The 26809-nt window shown below is 38.6% G+C and overlaps 1 protein-coding gene across 1 annotated transcript; it reads right to left on the minus strand.

The window, feature by feature from the left end:
* Positions 1–795: 795 nt before the first annotated feature.
* GTF2A1 (general transcription factor IIA subunit 1) lies at positions 796–24433 on the minus strand. Its single transcript, XM_026664337.2, has 9 exons — positions 23927–24433; positions 22041–22142; positions 19779–19989; positions 18325–18389; positions 16950–17025; positions 11247–11380; positions 8093–8503; positions 7173–7262; positions 796–4718 (listed from the first exon to the last, which is right to left on the minus strand). Exons 1-9 carry the CDS (start codon positions 23954–23956, stop codon positions 4611–4613), a joined length of 1227 nt encoding a protein of 408 aa, XP_026520122.1. The 5' UTR covers positions 23957–24433; the 3' UTR covers positions 796–4610.
* Positions 24434–26809: the final 2376 nt, after the last annotated feature.

The raw sequence follows: 26809 nt of genomic DNA on the forward strand, positions 1-26809 counted from the left end.
GTAATTTCCCTTTGCTGTATTTTTCATTGCATTTTTTCTGCCATCTAGGGGAAATAGTCGGTATACTTTTTGAAAAATTTGAAAGCCCTCAACTAAACCTCATTTGTGACATCTGCCTAATTGTATAGAATAACGGAAGAGACCTTGGAGGTCTTTTAGTCCAACCCACTTGCCTAGGCAGGAAACCTTACACTTCAGACAAATGGTTATCCAACATCTTTTTAAAAACTTCCAGTGTTGGAGCATTCAGAACTTCTGGAGCCAAGTTGTTTTTCCTAACAGAATTTATACCCATCCCCACACAAACACATCACATTTCTACATTCAAATCGTGCAAAATCCCAGTAATAGTTTGAAATTAAACTTGAAAATCCAACATGCATGCTACATGTTCATATTTCATTCCACTGGAGATTGCATGCACAAGACAACAAGATCAGGCTATTGGACAGTGCTTGCTTTACATTTTAACCCTCAAATGAAGAGATAAAAACCATGCTTTCAATTTTGTCCCAGAAGTAAATCATTAATTTTAGAATAAGCAAATGCTGAGCAAACTACAAGCTCCTATGGAAGTAATATTATGCATAGAAATTGAGAGGTCTATGAAAGGCCTATAAGTAGCACCTAAGATCTGTTTAACTGTAATATCATATTTATTTAACCACAATAAAATAGAATCCTAGCCCCATATGTACCTGGTAAAAATGATCTGTATTCCTTTTCTCTGCCTGGCTTAACAATTTTGTCATGCTCTTTATGGAATTAAGTTAGAATAAAGTAAACACAGCTATATACACATTAAAGTATTTTAATACACAAAATAGTAAATAAAGTGGCAAGCTTATTTTAAATAACATCTTTAATTTTTTTTGCAAAGGCAAAATATTAAACTTAAAATAGGTCTTAGTACATCAAAATACTAAGTTTCTAATTGTATTCCAAGCATGGCCTTTGAAACACATCCTGTACATCTTAGGAAGAACATCCTTGATCTTTAATTGTACAGATCTTTAATTGTACAGATTTTACAAACATAATAAATATATTTACCCCCTTACACATAACAGTATATGTACAACAGCAGTTGACAGTAGTAGCTCAAAACAGCAACTAAGTATATTTCTCACTCTCTTAAAGTTGTTTTTGTACCCTAGGCACACAAGAGCGAATATGTGATGTCACATGCAGCTAGCCTGCCATTAGTCTTCCACTTAAAATCTTTTGTCCTCCTAAAACACAAATCAAAAATAGCTCAACCAAAATTGTTATCCTACTGATCCCAAATGCTTGATTTCTTAGAATCTCTTACGTAATTTAAGATTATGCAATATGAAAGAGATTCAAATGCAGGTTTTTCCATTGGATGTCCTCCAGATGGAAGGACATTTCAGGAGAAAAGCTATTCTAGCATTTTCTAAACAATGAAACTCTTTAAAATCAAATCTGTTCTAAATCACTTTTGCTGATTTTTGCAAAAAAATAATAATAATCAAAATAAAAGACTTTTTGAAGCAGAAGAGCAAATAATAACTTTTTTCTGTAATGGAACTACACAGTTTATCCAGTAGTAATTTGATTGGGATGTTATTGCTGTTTGATGTATACAGAGAATGAAAACATAGTTGTGTTAACATTATTTCTAATATGATATCTCTGCAAATCTGGTTGTAACAATCACTACAAATCTGCTTTTCCTAGAAACTGTTGTTCAATCACAATTTTAATCTCCCTTGAAAAAAGGGAGCAGAGTATTTGTAAATTCATGATCCATTTCTGTAGACATGACTGAGAACGAAAAACAAGTTGCAATAATAGAGACAAGTAAGAGAGAACTTGGATTGCCACTAAAGGGGGAAAATATTTTACACATTAAATTTAAATACTCCAATATAAAATCATTTGTGACAATCTAAAACCTTCTAAAAAGACAATGTTTAATGTAGATGTTTCAGATGATTGCACATTCTAGAAAGCCAGTAAGATTAGACTCAAAATATTAGGTTACAATTGAAGCTTTTTAGGGTATCGTTTACTAAAGGAGACCGATGGTCCTAAAACATGGAGTAAAACAGGTGTATCTGAAGATTGCAAAGGCACAAGACTTTCACCCTTTGTGTAATTATACTATAAATCTTCATATTAGTCTAACCAAAGTATTTGCTTTCTCTATTTTACCATTTTAAAGTGAAAAAGGTGCTCCTGTTCTCTGTGCAAATCTAAAAATAAAGCCCTTCTTGCGAACCGTTAATTGCTTCAAAAACAGAGGTACTGAACTATTTCAATAGTAACTACTTCCAATTCTAAGCCAAATAAGAACAAAAGCAAATAGTTTATTAATACTTAAGGATTAATCATGGGAATATTTGCTCTGCCTCTCCCTCAAAGGAATGATAATTTTAGTGAAAACCTAACAAAATGGTCTACTTAATTTATATTGTTAAAACCATGATTAAAATTCAAGTATGGTATAATACTTGTAAGTAAGCTATAGTCCTACAGGAAGCTGCTCCCATAAAATGTAACTTAAAAAGCACACTATCTGATTTTTAAAAAGGAACACTTGATGAAGCAAGTAAGAGCACAAGTTTGGTATATGACTGGCTTCCAGAAGAATTTCACAGGTCCTTTTATTAACACCCTCATCCAACCAAAGCATACCCATAATAAATTTGCAAAACATCAAGTCTGTTTCCATATAGACCTATTTATAAGTCACTTTTAAAGCTGTGGTATTATTTTAAAATAAATAAAAGGCTAGAGACAAGCCGCTATTCAGTGTCCATGATGTCTAGAATGTTAATTCATTTGTACAGTATACGTTTCAGTAATGAAAAGAAACCTGTAGCCTTGAGTTTCACAGTGCTGTATTTCTCAATTGTTTTTAAATCTATATTAAACCAGGGTAAAGGACTAGGATATACTATGGCCACAACATACATAAGGATTTAATGGAAAATGGCAACTGATTTCAATGTAATCAAAAAATTGATATGTATAGTAGTGGTATGTCTGTTTATTTTACACAGTGGGAATAAGCTATTTGAAGATATCTACAAGTCCAAAGCCAAAACTCCACTGTACCCAAAAGAAATTCAGGTTCAGTGAACAATCAATATGGCCAGAAAATGAAGCCTTCAATTACATTTATGTGGTATAAAAATGCAAATACCTTACAAATGTTATTATACAACAGAATAAACATGTTTGGCCAGCTTTAGAGATAGCGTGGGATAGAAAAATTGCCCATTGCAATATATTATGAGTTTTCTGCAAGCAGAAATAATTGATAGATTTACATTGAAATGCAAAGAAATTAATTTGGGAACAGAAGAGAAAACTCGAATAATGGTGACTAAATGCACTGGCAATTTTTCTTAGTATTCAAAATGTTTCATTTTTGTAAGAGCAGAAATGTTAGTACTGAAGAAAGATGGCATTCTTACTATCACATACCGTTTTCTTTACTTACCATTCCCTGGGCTTTTTTCACTGCTTTTCAGAGTTGGCTAACATGTGTAATACATATCTTGCAAGAATGAACCATTTAGAGGTGTGTTGCTTCCTTGATATGGCTGATGTTCAGCCCTTTGCTCTTCATTAGGAAAGCCTGCATTGCTGAAAACCTGATTCCCAAACACTATTGCTACAACAGAGAAATTTATCTTCAACAATACTTTGATATTAAATTATTACTTATTAGAATGAATGTGATTCAGTTCTCCAATTATGATTTGAGAAATGGTCCTTCAATGCTTTAGATCCCTTTTCAAAGTGCATAGTCAACTATAACTTCTGGTCTCGTTCGTCACTTGCAGTGCATATTCACTTGGCCTTTGAAAATACACATTAAGTTCACAAGTGGAATTATTTTTAAAAGATTACTAATTCGCTATTCAACCAACAAGTTACTAAATTGCTCAATCTTCAAGAATATTCTAGAATCTTTTCTTAAGAGAGCAAAGGGAGATGGAGATTTTTATCACTTTCATCCATAGGCTAAAGCACAACCTCCTTTTAAATAAAATATTCAGCATTATTAAATTTAAAATACAAATGAGATCTTTTGGTACCAGGATCAAAATTTATATAAAAGGCCTAAAACTGTCAATAAAATTATACATGGCCCAGCACAAGATTTAAAAATAGTTTACTCAATAGTAATTAGAACTCAACACCTCCTCCAGTCCTCACCAATTGGCTAAATCTCCAGGTACAATTTTCAGCAAGATTCTCACCAATCCCATTCCCCAGGGGAGCGTTTCAGCACAATTTATGCACAAAAACACACTAAGCCTTTTCCATAGTATTGTTACCAAAAAGAAGAGTTCCTTCAAATCAGCGGAAGGGGAGATTAAGCATCACATGCTAGTTACCTTTATCTATAGGTAGAAATGGTTAATGAAGGTATTCATATAAAACCAGCTGTTGGACAGAGCTAGCTGCACCAATGCCTCAATTTTCCCATTTGAAGTAGTGTCAACATTGCCATGCTATTCTTCTGTCCTGGTAGCCTCAGTTTCTTTATGGGTCTGCAGATATTTTTCTGTTGAAGTGTACTGTCCAAGTCTCAACCTTTCTTGTCTTAGTTTTGAGTTTATTTTCTGTATTCACCATTCTGCATCTCCAATGGCTTTGGAAAATACATAATCTCTGCCATTAAGATTCATGATTCCATCTTTGAGGTGAAACTTCCACTTATTCTTACTTCTATGTATCTGGAAAGATGGGATGGAAAAAAAACAAGAAAGGTCTTGCATTTGGTTCAATATGTTGTGAATAGATGGTAAGATTTTTGCTTGTATGTGTGTGAACAGAGCAGCACTATTGTGTTTCTTGCTCTAAAAACTTTGTTTTAAATTAGGTACTATAAATATTCCAAGTTCCAAAGGAGGACATTAATACAAGTGTGTGTGTGTGTGTGTGATTATATTATATATATATAAGTCGAAAGCACCAGCCTGAGGATGGCGAGTGGGACCTCGCCGAAATGTTGCCAAGATACTCTTAATCTTACACGGGAAAAGACCCGAACACACCTAGACATACATATACATATACATATACATACACACACACACACACACACATACATATATATATATATATATATATATATATATATATATATATATATATATTCCTTTCTTTCATAGCTATGTCAAATAAATCACAATTAAAGTAGAAATAAAACTACTTTATTTAATAATAATATTAAGTGAAATAATATTTCTAAATAATATCCATCTGAAATCCAATGTTTTTGTAAACATTTTCAAATTACCAATCCAGCATGCTAAATTCCTCCTGAAGCAGAAAATTAATGATCCTGAACAGGACCTTGGAAAGAGGCAGCAAGATCTGGATGCATCTGTTAAGGTGGTCCTCTCCTACATTCTCATTATTGTGCACAGAATTAGGTTTATATGTAATAGTTGTCATTCAGTTGAGGATTTTTTAAATTGTTAAATATTTTCCAAATAAATTCATCTACCTAGTTACTGAAATAATTCTAATTGTTGGGAAATACTTTGCTAATATTAATGTAAGTATACAGTTCATTCAGAAAGTATTTAGACCCCCTTCACTTCGGTCAATTTTGTGATCCTGCAGCCTGATTCTACAGTTGCTGAAACTCATTTGTTTCTCACTGATCACGCAGGATCACCCTATAATGACATGAAAATAGAATTGTAGAAATATTTGTAAATTTATTGAAAAATCACATTGGCATAAGTATTCAGGCCCTTTGCAACAACACTTGAAATTTAGCTCAGGTGCCTCCCATTTCTCTTGATCGTTGCTGATGTGTTTCTACACCTTGATCAGAATCAACCTGTGGTAAATTAAATTGATTGGACACGATTTGGAAAAGCATACACCTCTCTATAGAAAGCCCCAAGCTGACAGTGCATACTGTAGCAGACAGAGCAAAAGCCATGAAGTCAAAGGAACTGCCTGCAGAGCTCAGACAGGATTATTGCAAGACACAGATCTGGGGAAGGCTACAATAAAAATTTCTGCTGCATTGAAGGTTCCTAACAGCATAGTGGCCTCCATAATTTTCAAATGGAAAAAATTTGGCACAACCAGGATTCTTCTAAGAGCTGGTCACCCAGTCAAAGTGAGCAATTGGGGGAGAAGGGCCTTAGTGAGAAAGGTGACCAAGAACACAATGGTCACTCTGACTAAGCTCCAGAGATCCTGTGTGGAGATGGGATAATTCCAGAAGGACAACCATCAGTGCAGCTCTCCCCGGATCCGGGCTTTATGGCAGAGTGGATAAACCAAAGCCTCTCCTCAGTGAAAAACACATGAAAGCCTGCTTTGCGTTTGCAAAAAAGCACCTGAGGTACAAGATTCAGCTGTTTGGCCTCCGTCCTAAATATTACGTCTGGAAGAAGCTAGGCACTACACGTCACCTGCCCAATATCATCTGAACAGGAAGCATGGTGGTGGAAGCATCATGCTGTTTGGGGGTGGTGTGTTTCAGCAGCAGGAATGGAAAGACTGGTCAGGGTTGAGGGAAAGCTGAATGAAGCAAAGGATAGTGATACCCTCAATGAAACCTGTTCTACAACACTCAGGACCTCAGACTGGGCTGAAGGTTCACTTTCCAACATGACAACAATCCTAAGCACACAGCCAAGACAACACAGAGTGGGTTAGGAACAACTCTGAGAATGTCCTAGAGTGGCTCAGCCAGACTTGAACCCTATTGAACATTTTTGGAGGAACCTGAAAATGCTGGCTGTTCACTGACAGTCACCATCCAACCTGAGTTTGACAAAATTTGCAAGGAAGAATGGCAGAAAATTCCCCAATCCAGATGTGCACAACTTGTTGCATTATACCCCAAAAGACTTGAGGCTGTAATTGCTGCCAAAGGTGCTTCAACAAAGTACTGAATGAAAGGTCTGAATACTTATGCCAATGTGATATTTCAGTTTTGTTCTTTTTAATAAATTCACAGAAATTTCTAAAATTCTGCTTTCACTTTGTCATTATGGGGTACTGAATGTAGATTAATGAGTAAAAAGTATTTCAGCAACCGAAGAATCAGGTTGCAGCATAACAAAATTGACAAAAGTGAAGGATGGTTGAATACTTTCTGAATACACTGTATGGACAGACGCATATAATAGACAAAGGCATTTGGCTTTATATATTACCTTATCATACTGGCACACTACAACATTCTCAGTGTCAAATAATTCCTGTCCTTCTTCATCACTAACATCATCTTCACTATTGAGAGGTTCCTGGAAGAGATTTCGTAAATCAGTAGAATTGACAACAATTGCTTCATAATATAAATACAGCACTTTAGATGTAATGTAAGCATTTTTCTAATTACAGGTAATCCTTGACTTACTACCACAATTGAGCCCAACATTTCTGTTGCAAAGTGAGACATTTGTTAAGTGAATTTTGCACTATTTTAGACCTTTCTTGTCACAGTTGTTAAGTGAATCCAGTTTCCCCACTGACTTGTCAGAAGATTGCAAAAGATGATCATATAAACCCAGGACATTGCAACTGTCATAAATACGAACCAGTTGCCAAACAGCTAAATTTTGATCACATGACCATGGGGATTAAGTGTGAAAAATGGTCAGAACTCACTTTTCCCAGTGCTATTAGAACTTTGAATGGTCATTAAACAAACTGTTATAAGTTGAGGACTACCTGTACATTTTTTTTTTGGTTTTTCTTTTCAACTTTTAACTCCTCCAATTAGAGATGATTGTAGTTGTAAACCAAAATGCTATACTTGGGACTTTTGCTCTTTTGGTTTCCCAGCAATCCATTTAATTCTACCACCACTCTTCACTGAATCATTCAATAGTAATAACTTGTTCTCTTAAATTCTAAACAACTGTTGTAAATCGAAAATATCCATGAACATGCTGGCATTTCTCTAACCTGTAAGGGGTAGCTTTCAATAACATAAAAAGAAAATAACTGACTCAGATAACTATTTACGATTGATCCACAACAGAAACTACTATTCACTCAGCCAAAATGTACATATTAAAAATGCATCTGTAGGTATGACATAAAACAACTTGAAACAATTATCAAAATTTACCTCCTCAACCTGGCCATCTTCACCTCCATCCTTTTCTTTGTCTTCCTCTTCATCATCGTCATAATCCTCCTCTTCCTCCTCCTCTTCCTCAGATGATGTATCACCTGCTCCATCCACTTGCAGCACTGGAACTGCCTGTGATTGTGTTGACTCATACTCTTCCTTCTCTGCTTCATCTTCAGATGATGTATCACCCACTCCATCTACTTGCAGCATTATAGGTGCCTGTTGTTGTGCTGCTTGTTGCTGAGGTTGTTGCTGACCAGCTGCAGAAATCTGTGCTTGTGCTGATGTAGGTGCAGCCACTGTTGTGGGTATTACTTGGGCTTTGTTTCCGGTAAATAAGAGCTGCTGAGGTTGAATAATCACTCCTGTCTGTTGCGAAATCCCTCCAGGAAGTGGGGTTATAAGCTGGTTAAAAATAAAAAATAATCCATGTATCATGAATATGGCTATACATCAGTGATGGCGAACCTTTTTGTTATGGTGTGCCGAAAGCGCACACGCGCCGGCACCAACAATGCAACACGCCCCACCCCCCTGCGCATGCAAAATCCCCACCCCACCTCCTTACCTGCACTGTGCATGCGCGCACCTCCCAGCTGGTTTTCGGCCCGTTTGAGGACGTTTTCGCCCTCCCAGAGGCTTGAAGGAAGCCTCTGCAGCCTCGGGAGGCCAAAAAACGGGCATTCCGGAAATACCAGGTGCCCGTTTTCAGCCTCCAGAGGGCTTCTGGAGCCTGGGGAGGGGGCATTTTTGCTTTCCCGGAGGCTAGAGGGAAGCCTCTGGAGGCCAGAAAACAGGCCCATTTTGGCACTCCAGAAGGCCTGTTTTTTGGCCTCCTGAGGCTGCAGAGGCTGCCCTCGAGCCTCTGGGAGGGGGAAAACAGCCTTGCACAGTGCAGGTAAGTTTGGCTGGGGCTCGCATGTCCGCACAAATGGCTCTGCGTGCCACTAGTGGCACGCGTGCCATAGGTTCGCCATTACAGCTATACATATTTCAAACCCAGAAAAAAATAATCACATTCTAAAACTTCTTCCCATTTCAGATTGGCCACAGTTCAATCCAGGAATATTTTGGTTGTTCTAGTTGGGAAATTACTCCAGAAGGCTCCCAGAGTGATTTAACAGTGTGATTAGGGTAAGGCTGCTCCATATCATTCCTTCCCAACTTCCAATCATCTCTCTAGACCAGGCCATAATCCAAATTCTTTGCTTCCTTCCCTTTCCTGAACACATTTTAATATACTGGTCTGGACATCTGTGATGGTATCAGCAACCGGATCTGAAAATGGCACATCCTATCACTCTGCTTCTTCCCCAAAGTTCTCTTTCCTTTCATATGAAGTATTAGCCCATCTGTACTAATCTTCCCAGGGCTCTCTCTTCCTTTCGCAGCCTCAATTGCCACTGATGCACCCAATCAAAATATTCCACTATCTCAACCAGCCACCAATCTTCATAGCAACTTCCATCAGCAATTGCCACTTATGTCCTTGGTTTTCTCATACTCTTAACTCAACCTGCCCCAAAAGCCACTTCAACATGGAACAATAACATTTTACCTATATTTGTTTCAGTCAGGTTGAAATCAGCTGTTCTGAGCAAGAAATAGCTTGTACATTAGATATTTTGTATATCCCAAAGTATATTCAGAACTTGAATACAAAAATATCATTTTTATGCTTGAATACAAAAATATCATTTTTATGAGTGATCTCAAATAATTACTTTTACGTTTCAATATTTTATAGAGTAAGCATTTCACTTGATAAATTGATATAAGATGACATTGTCATAAAAGATTACCAGTTATTTTCTCATGGTTCTATTTCATGTAATGGTGATAGCTGAAAGGAACTAATTACAATAAGGATAGGCAACTTGGTTGTTTCTGGGTTCCCACTGTGCTGTCTGCCTCTTTTTTTTTTTTTTTGAAGTGACACTTTTAATAATAATAAAAATAGGAGACTGGCATGCTGTGAAGTAAAGTGGTCTCTAGCACATTTAGGCATTTTTTGGCAGCTATTCAGTAATTGTACCCAGAACATGCTCTCAAAATTCCAGATGTGACCTGCTCAAAATAGAACTAGGTAAGCAGGAGGGGAATCTATTTTTGTTCCAGTATCAGCTTTGCTCTATTACTACAGTTATGTAGCCTTTGCACATGTAAGCGACATTATTTTTCACACACTACAGTCTAAAGCAGTGGTGGCTAACCTTTTGGGGCTCCTGTGCCAAAAATTGCACTCATGTACTCGTGTGCCAGCACCCAGAAGGCAATGCGTGCGGGGACCCCCATGCCCTGTGCATGCGCGTGCAACCCCCTGCATGTCTCTGTGCATGCGCACATGATTCCTGCACCATGCATCTCTGCGCATGCACAAGAGGACCCTGCGCACCCCACACATGAGCGCATGTCTTCTGCGCCCCCCCACATATGCACACCAGATACCAGACAATCAGCTGTTGGGCGGGCGGCACGCATGCGCAGTGCGGCTCTTTCAGGCGAACTCTCACATGCCGGCAGAAGTGGCTCTGCGTGCCACTTCCGGCCCGCATGCCATAGGTTTGGCGTCACGGGTCTAAAGACAATATAGTACTACCTTGGTATTCATTGTTAATTGGTTCTGGGAGGCATGATGAGTACCAAAAACGTACTACCAAAATATAGTGAGTTATAAGGCAGCAGACATCAACAAATTCTAGCTTGTGTGTTAAATACCAAACAAATGACAAGTACCAGGACAAACTTTTCATGTGAAAATACGTTGAGGACCAAATTGGATGAGTTTCAATTCAGTTGAATACCAAGATTCCATTGTATTTAAATACAATTCATTGTGAATTAGGGTGAACAGAACAATTGTACTGATGTCTACAGGCATACAAGTGGAAAGTTAGTGGAAGTAGATGCTGCATTAGTTGATGGATTCCTGTGGCGTAAAATAGTTTTTTTTTATCAATACAACTAGGTCAATGTGAAAATAGGAAAAGGGATTGGGGGGGAGGGGAAAGCAGATCCAAAATTATAGCCTGTAAACTAATTCAGTATTCCCTACATTACAATTAAGCAATTTTTAAAATCCAGATGGATTATGACATTCAATACAAAAGAAGTTTAGAAAGGTCTGCTTAACAGCAAGCAATCTTACTTGTTGAATAACAGGGGGCTGAACTCCACCAGGTTGCATTTGTGGTATAACCTGCTGCTGTAGAACTACTTGCTGCTGAGGCTGAATAAGGTATTGAACACCGCTGGCAGTTCTAACCACCTGTAAGAGTTGGCCTGTAATAAAAAGGAGCCTAGTTCAATATTTAAGTTATTGACTTAGGTAAAGGAAAATGAATGCATACTGGGTATCTACAGGAGCCAAAACCAACGGCTTCATATAATATAAAATAATCATGAGTTTTAAACAGTCAAATAAAAAACAAGTTAGTATGCTTCATCTATAGAGGAAGTTATTTCAGAGACAGGGTGGCACAACAGAGAAATCGTTATTTCTAGCTGATATATCAATAGCATAACCAAGACAGCACTGAATGTAGGTTTATGATTTATATTCAAAGTTATGGCATCTGCATAGCCTCCGCAGTCACAAGAACAAAATTTGTAGGGTTGGGGATCTGCCAGTTCTTACTACCGATTGCAAGGATAGTGCAGCTACTCCTACATGCCTATGTTTTTCTCTCCATCCTGCTTCATTGGATCTTTGAACCTAACTTCCACCTGGCTGGCTTCTTATAGGACCTGAGCCTATTTCCTGTCACACTGGATCCCACACCTTTCGCATCCCTCCCTCTGTGATAACTCACTTCATTTTTTCTGAAGATCTAAGCCCCTAATGGCTCAGAAAATGATAAAACATGATTTTAAAACTCTTTACCCTGCCAAGACTCTCAGTATACCACCCATCTTTTTCCTTTTCCATCTAGTGGAAAAGGTCGATAATTTTCCACATTTAATTTTCTACCTTTACATAAGAAATCCCTCTCTGAAAAAGGAATAGATTTAAATGGTTAATGGCACTTTCTTAGTATCAATTTCTTGGGGGGCGGGGGGAGTTCTAAAAAGGGAGAGAAACAACAACTGCCATCTGCGACATGGAGAACTTCTGTAATAATATCCTTTGCATCCAAGATTTTAATGTCTTTTACTGATAGCAGATAAGTTCACGTCAGAAAACTTGCTGAGATCTATGCTATATTACAGCATCTTCTTTCCCAAACAATAACCATTCTTCTCCTGTAAAGGTAAAACCCCTTAGATCAGAATTTGGAAGTACTGTCACTGTTAGGAATATAAGTCACCTAACAGCTATTTGGGTTGGAAATATATAAACCAGGATAGACATTTTATTACTCTCTTTAAGGAATGCTAAAATTGTAATTGGGTGTGGTTACTCAAATGGCCATAAGATGGAGCCAGAAACCTGGGTTGTTTTAGTTTCAGAAGAAGTCTCAGTGAGTCTCTGTTTCCTTCTGTTGGAGAGAGTTGACTGTTACTGATCATTGATGTAAGTCTGTTATTGAACTGTTTTTGATACTGGACTTTGATATTCGGATTATCCCTGAACTGAACACTGACTGCTTTACCTGTGAATGACTTGGATTGCTTGTTTGGACTTTGCTTAAACATTTACTGAAAGTAAAAACCTACATTAACTGTACAATGTATCTGTGTGCTATTTGTGTATTATTCAAAGGCTACTCTCACTACGTCTCCCTGTATGCGCTCATTCTCCTAACAGGGAATTACCTCAACAGTCACCATCCAATAATGTTGCTGAACATAAGCTGCCTCCTATCATGTTTTCACTTAAGAGAGTAGTAATAGATGGACTGCTGCTTCCAGCATGTCTTGCTCAAGTGTCTTCATCAATATGCATCCAAGATTTAAACAATATGTTGCTTTTTAAGTTGCCCAGGTGCAAATTGCCAGTCTGAGAAGATTCCTGTTTTATAGGCATGAGTTAATAGATAATTGAATTTTTGACACATGGATCTGATCGTTTACAAGGCCAGAAAATGATCACAGATATCAGGCACATTTATTTGGGCATTTTCTCAAACATCCTGTTCCCATTTTTTTTTTTAAAAAAACTGTCCTGTTTAGCTGCATGTACCCCAAATCTGCATAGGTTATTTAAAAAAATTATTCTTCTCAAAAATCATTGGGATTTACTCTTAGGAAGATGACTTCATTATATTTTATCTGAGCTGGTTAATTTTTTGTGTGAGATCTTATGATTTTCTCCCACTTTCATACTATTTAAATTGTCATGCTTCCTCATCTTTATTATCTCCTACCAAAACACTATTACCAGGTTAAGTTCTATTTAATAATACTTATACTCCTATAAATAAGCAATTTATACCTCTAGGACTCTTTCTCAATGTCTGAGAATATCTGTCAGAATACCATTAATGTTCTATTACATTAAAATATCTTATAGTACTTTCAAACTGCATTGATCAACAATCATCTGAGATTCTTCAGAATTTATTTATTAACTACTGAGGAAAGGAACTTTGGACATATTTAGATGCTAAACATCCAACTGCTTTCAAAAACTTGAAATGTTTTGATAATGGACTAGATGAAAGAGAATAAGGCATACAATGCATAAATTGTATACATTGCGAATGAAGGAGCCAATGTATCTTCCTATAGAGAACCATTTGGGGCTACACAGAAGGGCCTCTCTCTTGAACCAGACAGACGAGCTTCTGGCACTTTAGGGCATCTTCAAAAGGAATCCTCTTATTAAATGACTAGATAGTTTCACAAATATAGGCATCTCTTTGTCAATCAAGTTTATATTTTAGGGTTTAAAAAGCCCCAAAACTTTAAATATTGATCAGTACATAAATAGCAGCCAACCTAAATCCTACAGTGTAAGTATCTTATCTTGAACCTTGGTTAACATCCCACTCTCAGCATTCTGAACTAACTGCATTTTTCAAATTCTTTCAAGAGTAGTAGTAGTTTTAACTGTTCAGTCGTATCTTAATCTTGGAGACTTTATTGGCAAGTGCTCTCCATGCGACCCTGTCAAGCATAGCTTAGCAGTTGGATGTTTATCTTTGTATCAGCTTTGATAGTATCAAGCCAATGAGTTCTTTGTTTGCCTCTTCTTCTGGATCCACTAATCATTGACTTCTCCAATCAAGTTGCACACATGACATGGCCAAAGTAAATATTTCAAGAATAGCCCTATGCAAAATCATGTTGTACTACTAAAATATGACATTTTAGTAGTAGTGTAGAATACCACCTCAGTAAATGGTAATCACCTCTGGAGAACTGGTAGTGGAAATTTTGAATAGATCAGAAAACTGGCAAATACCACCTCTGACTGGCCCGCCCCCATCTATTCTCTGCCTCCCAAGTCCCAGCTGATTGTCTGGGTCTTCTTCCCTGCACAGAATGGAGCTGGAAAGCAGGTTATGGGGTGGGGAAGGAATGGGGATTTTGCAGTATCCTTCCCATCACGCCCACCAAGCCATGCCACACCCACCAAGCCATGCCCACAGAACCAGTAGTAAAAAAATTTGAATCCCACCACTGAAGTCACAGCTCAGGAAGCATGATCTTTTTAGAAAGTCACAGCTGGTACATAGCCTTAATTGTGCAGGCATTTTCCTTACTAAATACAGCTCCTCAACTTACAACAGATCACTGAGTGACCGTTCAAAGTTACAACAGCACTAAAAAAAAATGACCATCACTTGAACTTACGACCATTGCAGCATCCCCATGATCACATGATCAAAATTCAGATGCTTGGCAACTTGTCATATTTATAATAATTGCAATGTCTTGGGGTCATGTGATCAGCTTCTGAAACTTTCTGACAAGCAAAATTAATGGAGAATCCAAATTCACTAATAACCATGTTACTAACTTAACAAATGCAATGATCCAATTAACAACTGTGACAAGAAAAATCAAAAAATAGGACAACTTGCTTAACAAAAATTTCACTTGCCAACATAAATTTTAGGCTCAACTGTGGCTGTAACTCAAGGATTACCTATATCGGTGAATCTAGAGACACTCAGGTCAAAAAGTACTCCCAGAATACAGACTAGCTTTTTTAGTGCAAGTCCTTCCAAGCTAAGCTTCATCTCAATTTCCAAGTCCAGGTTTTATTATAGTAAACCTTGTCTAGATTTAACTTCAGTCTATTTTCTTGCATCCAGTCCATTATAAAAATGGACTGGATGCAGCATTTAAAAGTTGTTGAAAATTGCTTCCTTGTTAAGGAGATATTGAACTGTGTGCTTGCATTATAGAATACTTTATTAAAGTAGTTAAAACTTTGGAGTGTTCTCCTTAATAATTTTGAGTTCTTGAGAACAGTGGTTTTCTAGGCAAGTTTTTGGAAACCGAGTTTTAAGAAAAATTTATTTATTTATTTATATTTTTACTTTAATAGTATTATTAAACTATTGAAAAATGTAAAGTGACTTTCAAAACAATGTGGTACAGTGGTGAAGGTGCTGGATTACAAATGGAAAAGCCAGATTATAATCCTTTTTTAGGCATAAAAGCTACCTGGGTAACTTTGGCCGAGTTGTTCTTTCTCCATAATAGGTTGGGAACTTGAAAAAAATCGATCTAACAAGGCACTGGACCAGCATGGTAGATTACAATCCATAACTTTCAATATGATCTTTATCTTGTAGTACCATGTTTCTCTGAAAATACAACCCACCCTAATAAGCCCAACTTATTATTAGGGTGGGCCTAATATTACCCGTACCTCAAAAATAAGCCGAGTATGGGTGTGGCCAGCACAAGTGGGAGCACGGGTGCAAGGGAGGGGCAACTGTCCAGCTGCAGCTCGCTGGCCCCTTGGGGCAGTGCAAATACTATTTTTGCCCTTTTCTTTCTGGGCGCTTCTACTTGTTGGGTCACTTCCCCGAAGCCAGCAGCTCCTGGCCAGCTGCTTTCCTTTTTCCAGGAGGCTCGCTGGAGGCACCAGCATGGGGGAGGCAGGCAATCCAGACACTCCATGCTGGTGCTTGTTCAGTGCAGCTGCAGGCAAGCCAAGAGACAGTGGGATGAAGGGGCCAGTGCACTGGGATCACCTCTGCCTCTCCCATGCCTCTGCCTCACACACCCCACCCTCTCCAAGACAGCCACATTCCTTCACTAACCTGCTTTCCAGCTCTGCGAATGAAGTGGCCCAGGGGTCAGGCAAGGCATGTGTGTGGGAAAGTAGGACACCCCTCAAAAAGATGGCCTAGCCATTTTTTTTTTTGGGGGGGGGGGAGGTCAAAAGAAAATAAGACCCTGTCTTATTTTCTAAGAAACATAGTACATTGATTTAGCTTCGGATAATTCTATCTGTAAATATCTCTATCAACCAAGATCAGCTTACATAAGCTGGCTCATACCTTTTTGTGTTTTCCTTTCCATATACTAATATTCAAGGGTGGGCTGCTGGGAGTTTGCAGGGGTTCAGGAGAGCCTCTAACTAAGATTCTGTGCAGTTCGGAGAACCCCCAAATCCCACTCCTGGCTGGCCCTGCCAACTCCACCCCTCCCAGGAGTCCCCACGCAGCCCATTGTGGATGCAGATAAGTGCAGGGCATGCACGGAGGCTCGAGGAGGGTGAAAACGCACCCTCACTGTTGGTGCAGGAGGCCAACCAAGCTACGCCCACCACCCCCACCCAGCAACGGGCAGAGAACACTTTGCTGACATTTTTGAAGCCTACCCCTGCTAATATTGATTTGTTTACATTATTTTTGAACAGGATTGAAATAGGATTTGTTGCAAGCACGCTGAGGTTTTAATAAGAAGCATATAAATATTTAGCCTGAAAAATTAGATTATAAAATACCTGAATTTGTGAGTATCTGCTGAACAGGAGTAACTCCACCAGGCAGAGCCAAAGTGGCTGCTGTAGCAGCAGCACTCTGAAAGATAAATGGTTTACCAATAAAGTACAAAACATTACTTAAATTAGGAAATCAGACCTGACATATAGCAAGACAGAGATTTATAGATTATTATATGCTAAATGCTTTTTTCACTCTTATTTTAGTCAAACAAAGCCACATTCAACATCATACGTATTCTCATACTCTATTTTTCATTTAAAACATAATGTTCTATTATTAATTTTAATGAATTGACTTGTCAGAAGTAGAACATCACATAAATCTTTTTATACAAGAATGTGGATTTTAGACAACAAGTGAAATTGAATGTTTAGGTACTCTTCAAATTTAGAAATCAAATTGATATTTATTCAGTTCGTTGATAGATTTAAATCCAAATAAGACAGAACGGTATTTAAGAACGCAGCACAAATTACATTGCCTACGCATGCTGTTGTCAGCTATGCAAAATACAGCAATTCTGCCCCCGACCCCCAGATCTCTAATTGTTGATGTGACCCAGATTTGGTCATGGTTAAAGAACAGTTTACAGCAGCCCATGAAATTTTAATTATGATTACATGCTCCTATAATTTCATTTTCTTTAAATGATAGGCAAACAAAATGAGATGTAAAAATGTAGAGACCAGAGCTCCCTATTAGTATACTTCATTGATATAATTTTTAAAATATTAAAGCTAAAAACCTCTCAAGATTAAATGCAATGCCCTATCTTCAGCAGCATTTGTGTGTATGAATGCAAGGATGAACTTAGTGTTTGCTTGTCATTTTCTGAAAAATTATATTGCCTGTAAAACCAAAACTAATTCTAGTTACATACAGATGTGCAAAGCTGACATCAGTTATTATCAATAGTACAAACCTAGTGCAAAGTGCTTAAGAAATAGAGAAAATCTATTAATGGTTTAAAACCTAGGCTTCTTCTCAAACTTTGCAACCATATTATTTTTTTAAGAAAACATATTTTCCTTTGAATTGGGTCAATGAAGCATCTTTAAATAATTTAAGAGATTTTTCCAGTTAACAATAAAATAAATTCTTTTAGTATTAAGGTCAATTAATTGGAAGAGACAAATTTTAATGGGAGTGATCTATTGGCATGAGATGGTTACCTTTAAGAAAACATTAGCGTGAAGGCAGGAGATGATTCTATCTAAATCATGTTTTGTTAAAACAAATTCCTAACAACAGCTGAAATCTTGAACCTGGCTAAAATAGTAAACGTAGGAAGAAAATATGTTGTTAAGAGAACTATCTTCCCTTATCTGATTTTTATTATGTACAGTTAAAACATTATGAAATACATATTATTACCATGGTTGATGCATTCATGTGCTGTATCATTTTGGAATCTGGCATAATAACTTGAGGCTGAGGTGCTGGAATAAAACAAGCAATCACTGCTATGACCATCATAAAACATTTTACAAGGTGTATTGATAACAAATTATGCTTCCTCTTGTATTAAATATACTGTAAATTCTGATATAAAAATATACAGTTGAGTAACAAGCAGTCTGTAACAAATACAGAAATCCTGTGATTAATTTATAACTGTTCTTGCAATGGTGTGAAATATATTTTCAATTTGAAGCACATTCTACTTCCAAGTTTTGTTTTGTTAATAAAATTACTTACTTACTTATTTATTTATAAAATTTATTGGCCACCCATTTTACCATAAGGTAACTCTGGGCAGCTTATAATCATTAGTTATTAAATTAGTTTCGTAACTGAAACCTCAGCTTTGAGGTATAATTCAGTAAGGAAAACTCTACATTTGGCTGATAATATGCTTGTTTCTCAGCTCCATCATCTCCCTATCCTAGAATCCCACACTTTTCCCTCCACAAGGATGGGCAAAGAAAGTCTAATCAGAGATTAAAATGGAGCATTATTTCTCTGAAGATTTATTCACTAATGCCCACATGCATATTGTGGGAGTGGGGAAATATCCTTCCTTGACCTTAATTTTGTCTCATTTTGTTTTAAAAAACTATTAAATGCAAGTTGAATATTAAAAAAAACATCTCATTCAAGAAATTTGTGTGCCTGCTTAGGCTCTGCCACTGGCAATTTTTGGCAACTATTTTTCATCTGAACTCTTTCAACATTTAACCTATCCAAAGCCTGAATAAGTCTGAGAATTACTGCCTATGCATTCAATGATATACTTATGGCAAAGAGAATATCAGTCACATACATACATTAATATAATATAAAAATGGATCCTAAAAAAAAGTTGCTCATCCATGAATTTGAATTTCACTTACATTTAAGAAACTATTTTAATATCAACTTTCCTGCATACTACATGGACATATTTTGCTTTCAGGTGATACTTTATGAACTCATAATTCAAATGGGCAACAGCTGGAGAAAACTGAAACTACAATGTCAAATAATATTTTTTTATTTAAAACATTTAAATATCCACTATCTTATAACAAACTCTGGGTGGCTCCCAATTAAAAATTAAAATGACATAAAAACCATATTAAACCTTTTAAAATCAAACTCATAAAAACAAAAACTAGGCAGTAACATCACCTGAGTTTCATATAAATCTTATGTGGTAGTGACTTGGGCCAGTCATTCTCTCCCAGACCAACCTATCTCACAGGATTGTTATTTTTAATAAAATATTTTAAAAATTGTTTTTGGTGACCACACAAGGACCTACACTACAACCTGGAGTGCCAGTAATCTCCTGATGACATGATTGGAACGCTGGCAATAACGCTCTTAAGATTCAGAAAGGGTCTTACTTTGCTGTGTTGCCGGAATAAGGACTTGCTGGGTCTGCTGTGACTGTTGCTGAACTGTTTGCTGTGACTGCGAATGGTGGTGATGATGGGAATGCTGTTGCTGCTGCTGCTGCTGTTGCTGCTGCTGTTGCTGTACTTGCAGTAAAAGTTGCTGTTCCTCTGAATGAAATCCATCAACAGCTTTGGATTGCAGCAATTTATTTTCCCATAGCTGTATTTATTTAAAAAAAAACATATTTACTGGTGAGTAAATAACAATATAAGTTATAAATACACTTTAGGTTATGTTTCTTTTTACCGACATATATGATAGCTACACATTTTTAAAATGTAACATTGGAAACAATTTATCAGTAGTCAGCTGACTCTTTGTAGCATGACATCAATTTCTTTAAAAAAAAACAACCTGACTTCATTGGCCAATGTTGGGTAGGTTAGAGCAGTGGTTGCCAACCAGTGCGCCAGGGACCACTGGTGGTCCGCGAGAAAATTTTGGTGGTCCGCAGAGAAATGTCATTCCCAAAGCAATTAATCCAGGCTGCGCGGGAACACAAGGCTGCGCTGCCCACAGGGCCCGCGGGAACACAAGGCTTGCGTCGCTTGCATTGCAAACAACACGAGGTAGTGAGGGGAGGGGGGAAAGGGCGGAGGGGGAAACTTGCCCCACTCACCCCACGTGCCTGGCCTGGCCACCAGGCTGCTTCTTTCTTCTGCTTTTGAATGCACGCAAGGAAAGCAGCAAAGGTCTCTCTTTCTCTCCCCCAAACTCCACCAGAAATGAGTCTTTGGGACCCTGCAAGGCCTCCTGCTCCAAGAGGCTGTGCTGGCGTGACAAGTCTCACAAAGACTCATTTCTGGCGGAGTTTGGGAGGAAAGACTTCTGCTGCTTCTGTTGCTTTCCTTGCATGAAGCCAAAAGTCTCCCCCCTCCCCGAACAGAGCTGGAGAAAGTATCCTGCGATCCCAAATAAGGAATGATCGATCGGTAGAACGGGAAGGGGGAGGGAGATTTTCCTACAGACTTTTTTTGGGGGGTTTCCCTGGGTCTCTGGTTCGCGGGATTTACAATTATGAATTTGATGGTCCCTGAGGTCCAAAAGGTTGGCGACCCCTGGGTCAGAGTGTAGTTGAAATTTAGTATGGACCATCATCCAATCTATTTTTGTATCTGTTGCATGGAAAACAAGGGAATAAAAGTTTCTTTTGAGTGTGATACCTATAGAGGAATACTTGAAGCATACTGGATAAAAGATAATTGGGTTTTTAATATTCTAAGAATGAATTTGAAACAGAATTATGTATTAACAAGGAACGTGTTATTGCTAAAATCTATAATTTTAATTGACATGTGAGACATTAGAGTTGAATATATAAAATGGCTAAAATTTTGGTTACAATATACAAATGGAACAAAGGGAAAATAGGTGGGTTAAAGTATTAACATTTCCATTATGTTCTAACATTAATGTTTTTAATAAAATGATGCATTGTTATATTTGTCACCAAAAAATGGTCTGGAATGCATAAAGGTGTTTTTAATCTTTGTTGAAAATATGAACATCATGAAGGGACATTTTATTATGTTTGGTGGATATGTTAAAAGCCAAAACTTGTGGGATACAAATACATACATAAATTCATTTTAAAAGATTAAAGCACTACTGATTAAAGTCATGGAACTATTTTTATATAGAACTGTGGTAGAATTATTATATGCTCAAAAAGTGGAAAGGTTTGACACTATCCACAACGAAGGAATGGCTAGGAAAGAATGGTGTTTGCAGAGATGGCTGAATTAATTTCCTTGACCAGAGAAAAGATAACATCTACATTTATGGCTGAATGGAAATCCTTACAGACTTTTTGCATAAAATGGAAAATGTATTTATGGTTTGTGGTTTTGATAGATAATAGAAAAAATAATTTTTGTAATCATAAGTATAAGATATAATTTTGTAATCATATTTGCTGCAGAAAAAATCAGAAGCTCCTATTTCTTTTTATTCTTTCGCACTGCACTTTTTTCCTTCTCTTTTTTCTATTTTGTAGTTTGTGTTAGTTTTTACGTCCTCTTTAAAACTTTTAATAAAGTTTATTAAACATACTCGAAGCTTATTGTATCTAGTTTCTTCACACACAATTTATTGACAGACTGATTTAAGCAGAACTATTCTTCACATGCCCAGCATTTACACAACCATGTTTATAGTCATTGCCTGCTAAAGGGTAAGAATTATTTGACACACATGAAGTTATAACTTACTGTTTTAAGTTCCACAAGGACTTGCTCGTCCACACTTGCATCAAGAAAGACTTCTCGGACATCATTAATGACATCTTCAATCACAGACCTATACAATTTAGGCTTCAAAAAATGACAAATAACTGTTTGAAAATGTTTATATATTCTTGCAATATTTCAAGACATTGAAGGTTCTTTAAAAGTGAAAACCTTCATTAAGTGAGTGAAACATGGAAACCCCAAGTTTTCCAGCATACCTGCCTAGCAGAATTTCACTTTTCCAACATAAAAACAAATAGACTATGGCAACTATGCATTTCAGAGCATTCATTACAGAGCATTCAAATGCTCCTCTCTGATTTTTAAATCAAATTAATTTTGCTGTGGGGCAATATAGTCACAATGACAACAGTCATCAATTCTCAACTAAATAAAACTGGCATGATTTAGAACAATTCAATAATACCCATTAAATTTTTACAACATTCCAAATGTGAAAAATGTTTTAAGAGCAAGAAAAATAATTACATGAGGCCTCTTATTACAAACTGTAGTGCATGCTGTTTTGATTTCCTATTGAAAACTAATTCAAAAATCCCACTGCACTCAGCTATAGTCATTCCATAGAACTTTTATAAAATAAAGGTAGGAAAAAAAACAATTTGTAAAAAATAACCTTATACAGAAAAATAAGAAACAGCAGCTATTTATCATGTGAAGGTGCTTGAAAAGAGCCAGCGAAAGCTTCTAACCGACAGCGCTTTTTGGTCCTTGCCTATGTAGTGCAGGCACCTCCCAGCCTGCTTTCCACAGCTCTCTCCGTATTTAAAGGCTGATGTGGTGTTTAAATGGAGAGGCGGTGACGTGGGGCTGGAAAGCACCTTCCCATCCTGGCAGAGTCTATATTAGAGAGCGGCAATGGCTCTATATAAACAGGGCAGCCACAGGGAGGAGGAACACAAGGAGCAGGGAGAGAGAAAAGCAAGGGGAAGCCATGATGGATCTGAGAGCACAAAATGAGAGCCTCCAAATCAGCATCAGGACTTCGGTTGGTCAGCAGGGGTTTATTTTTGGGCCGGTGGGGTGCTTATTTTTGAGTGCATTTGATTTGCATTGGGTTTTTTTTTTTTTCCTTAGTGCCTTAGAACCAGGTAACAGTGATGAAAGGGGCCGGGAGGGTTATTTTTTTTTCCTTTTTTTTTTCCGTGTGACTGCTTGTTGTATACCGATGTGAAACCGAGACTCAGAAACTGAGCCTGTCCTCTCTAAAAGAACTGAAAGGAGAAGCATAGAAAAGAAGGCGGGAAAGAAAAATGCTATTAATAAAAGCGCTTCCTGAAGAAAACTCGGATCAAAAGGGCCCTTTCCCTTATACAAGATAAATATAAAAATTCATCTCCCTGAGTGAAGGGAAGGAAGAGACGTTCTCTGCCAGACTAGGAATGAAAAGGTGCTTTTCAACCATTCGTTACCAATGCCTTAATAGTCTGCGGAAAGAGGCGCTTTCGATCACTACCGTAGAAGGTTAAATGCTTGGGGGGCGAAGCCTCACCTCCAGGCACGTTTCTCTCCCCCCCGCCGGCCTTTCCTCCAAGGCGAGGAAAAACCGCCACCTCACTCCCAAACCTCCCCCCATATTCCCTCCCCGCCCCCATTCGCAAGAGACGAAGCGGGCTCCTCCAGACCCCGCGGCGCCTCTTCCGCGATTCCCCCGAAGCGGCACCCAGCGCTCGCTTGCCCCTCTCCTTTCCCCAGAGGAGGGATGGACGGAAGCCCGCGAATCCGGGGCGCCTGTTACTGCTGCTCCCGCCGCCGTCCCGCCCTTGCCCCGCCACCCCCCAAACCGAACACCCCCACCCCTCCGCCGCCCTCCCGTTCAGAGCCCCTTGCGCAACCCTAGTCCTTACCACGGGGTTTGCGTTAGTCGAGCTCGCCATGTCCCGCACCACCCCTGGTAGGACACACACACACACACCCCGAGGCAGGGCGCGCTCGACACCCCCCTCCGGACAAGAGCAGGCTGAGGCGAGCTAGGGTCCCCCCCTTTCCCCGCTGCTGCCGCCGCCGCTGTTGTCCGCCTCCTCCGCCCTGTCTCGCCTCAGGGGCGTCCTCCTCAGCCCGGCTAACCCGCCCGCGCGGAAGAAGCCACCCTCTCGCTCTTCTTCTCTCCTCTCCCCCCCCTCCTCCTCCTCCTCCTCCTCCGCGGCCCGGCCTCACACGGCGGCCCTTGGGCTGCAGCCGCCAGCCGTCTGCTCCGCTTGTTTCGCCCTTTATATAGCGAGTGCCGAGCAGCTGCGCGAGCGGCCAGAGAAAGGGGGAGGCCACGGAGGGGAGAAGGAGGGAAGCGCCGCGAGAAGGAGCGAGAAATCGTCTTCCTCCGCCTCCTCTCGTCGAACTTCTTCCGCCTTCCTGGCGCCAGAACGCGCAGAGGTGGGGCCAAGTCGGTAACCGCAGAGATTGCGCGACAGTCCTTTGGCCGCGAGCGGGATTTTTTCGCGCTCCAAATGCGGAGATGCCGATTCCTAGAAGAGTGTCGTCCATCCAGGACAAGCAACGATGTCCCGTCCCGCAATGTTATCCTTCATTTTCTAGAGGTGCTTCGGGGATTTCTGCCATTAAAGGTGGAAAATAGACATTGTAAACCTTGTTTCCGGTTTCAGTGTTCGCTAGGCGGGAAAATGACCCAAGCTACGTGATCCGTAGACTGATATTATCTTCTTGCTGTTCTTCCCTCGTGCGCAGACAGAAAACACAAAGGTTTCATAATCTGCTGTGCTAATATCAAATGAAGACAAAATGATGCCAATGGCAATCGCCTTTTGAGGAATTGCAATAAAGTAAGCAAGATTTAAAATAAGCAAGACCCTGCCTACCAGTAAAGTCAAAATATTCTCCATTCTTTCGATTACATACTACCATGAAAATGTAAGGGAAAGAATTTTTGTTCGGAAGGAGCAACTCGATTTTTGACCTGTATTCGGATATATACGAGTTCAGATTCTCATTTTGCTTTCATGTAGAGTTCTGATTGATGGACATTTGATAAGTTTGGAAAGCAAGTTGGATATCTCGCTTGCTTTTTTTGTGAACCTCTGGATAGTTAAAATGATGTGCTTTTTGGACATTTAATGGTTGACAAAGCGCTACTATTTTACTGGTAAAACCAGTAAAACATGTACTGTCACAAATCCAGTATTTTTCCAATACAGAGAAGTAGCGAAAGTCAAATTATATTTTTCACAATCCAAGGAACATAGTGATTTATGAATCATAAGTTTTCTACAAAATTACTTATCAATGAAAATAGGTTCCTTTTTAGAATAGGCTAATACAACTTGGATCCAAATAAAAAGAATTACTATTGTAGCAGATCTATTGACAAGTAACTTGTATTACTTTTTTTGAAATTTTGTGAATGGAAGCGAGTGAAACTGATTGATACCTATAACATTAGATACTGTATTGGCATGGAATGAGAAACCCAAATCTGTGCTTTTGTCTTGCCAATAGTTCATAAACTTGGTAATGTATAACAATGATTCCCATAAATGAAGAGTGTTAAGACCACTTAAAATGCACTAGTGTGCATTGTTTTCAGAGCATCACATGCATTTTATCTTGTGGTATTTCTATAACTTACCATTTTTTCAGATACTGCTGTTTTCACATTTACTAACCTCATAGAATCCTAGTTGACTGATATTCATTGGTTTTGTACATAGACATTCACAATAGTCCTATGGACCTCATTTTAAACAGAAGACAATGTATTTATTTATTGAAAATGGATACAAGATCATTGGCCCAGTCTTTAAAAGCTATGTGCTATTTCAATGCAAAGTGCTAAGGCAAAGCTGTAGATTTCATTTACCTCCAAATTCTATTTTACATTATACTGATTTCATGGAATCAGACAACAGTACCGTATTAACCATAGAACATTTTTTTGAATCACAGTATATTATGTATGTAGCCCTGCCCTTATATAAGAAATACAAAAGTCAAACTAAAAAGAGCAACAGGGAGAGTGGTTATTTAGGAGGGACTGCAAACAAGTTGGTGAAAATTGAACATAATGTAGACACTGATTTTGGATAATTAACAAAGTAAATAAACAAAAAGCCCAAGTAAGAGCAATCTTCTGTAACTTTCTGGCAAACGTGGGTCTGAGAGGAAAGTACTTCAGACCCGAGTTGCTTTATTAGATGTCATGGGAACAGTCTACAATATCCCCTTTTTAAAGCATGGGTAGACTTTCCCAGCCCATAGGGAGCTGCATGCAGCCATATTTACAGCAACCAAGATCAATTTAAAATGTTGAAATGCTTTTTTAATTTTGTCTACAAATTTTTGTCTTGATTATTTTTTCTCTTGCCCATCAGCTATTACTTTGGAACCCGCTTTTATATCATGGTCTTACCCACTGTCAGAGTGATCCCATTGCCTGTTTAACATGGCTCTCTTGTCAATAATACTGTGACCTTTAACTACTAAAAGAAGCCCTACTCCCGTGATAGCGAACCTGTGGCACGCGTGCTCTCTGTGCATGCGAGCCGTCGCCCCAGCTCAGCTCTGCTGCGCATTCACCCCTCCCACCAGCCAGCTGGTCTTTGGATCTCTGCCGTGCATCCATGGGGTGCATCTGTGGGACGCATGCGTGGAGGAAGCACACATGCATGGGGTGCATGGGTGGCAGGCACACGTGCATGTATGGGGTGCATGCATGGGGGGACATGCACGTATTGCATTTTGGGGGTCTGCGCGTGCGCACTTTGGGCATTCTGTGCTGA

The sequence above is a fragment of the Notechis scutatus genome, chromosome 1, assembly GCF_049901735.1.
Source record: "Notechis scutatus isolate UNSWTSFEM ecotype Mainland chromosome 1, rNotScu1.2, whole genome shotgun sequence".
Taxonomy (NCBI): Eukaryota; Metazoa; Chordata; class Lepidosauria; order Squamata; family Elapidae; genus Notechis; species Notechis scutatus.

Coding starts and splice junctions, on each gene's coding strand:
- GTF2A1 (XM_026664337.2), bottom strand. CDS start 23,956: ATGGCGAGCTCGACTAACGCAAACCCCGTG. Junction 22,143..23,926: donor CGACTAACGCAAACCCCGTG/GTAAGGACTAGG, acceptor CATTTTTTGAAG/CCTAAATTGTATAGGTCTGT. Junction 7,263..8,092: donor AAGATGGCCAGGTTGAGGAG/GTAAATTTTGAT, acceptor AATCTCTTCCAG/GAACCTCTCAATAGTGAAGA.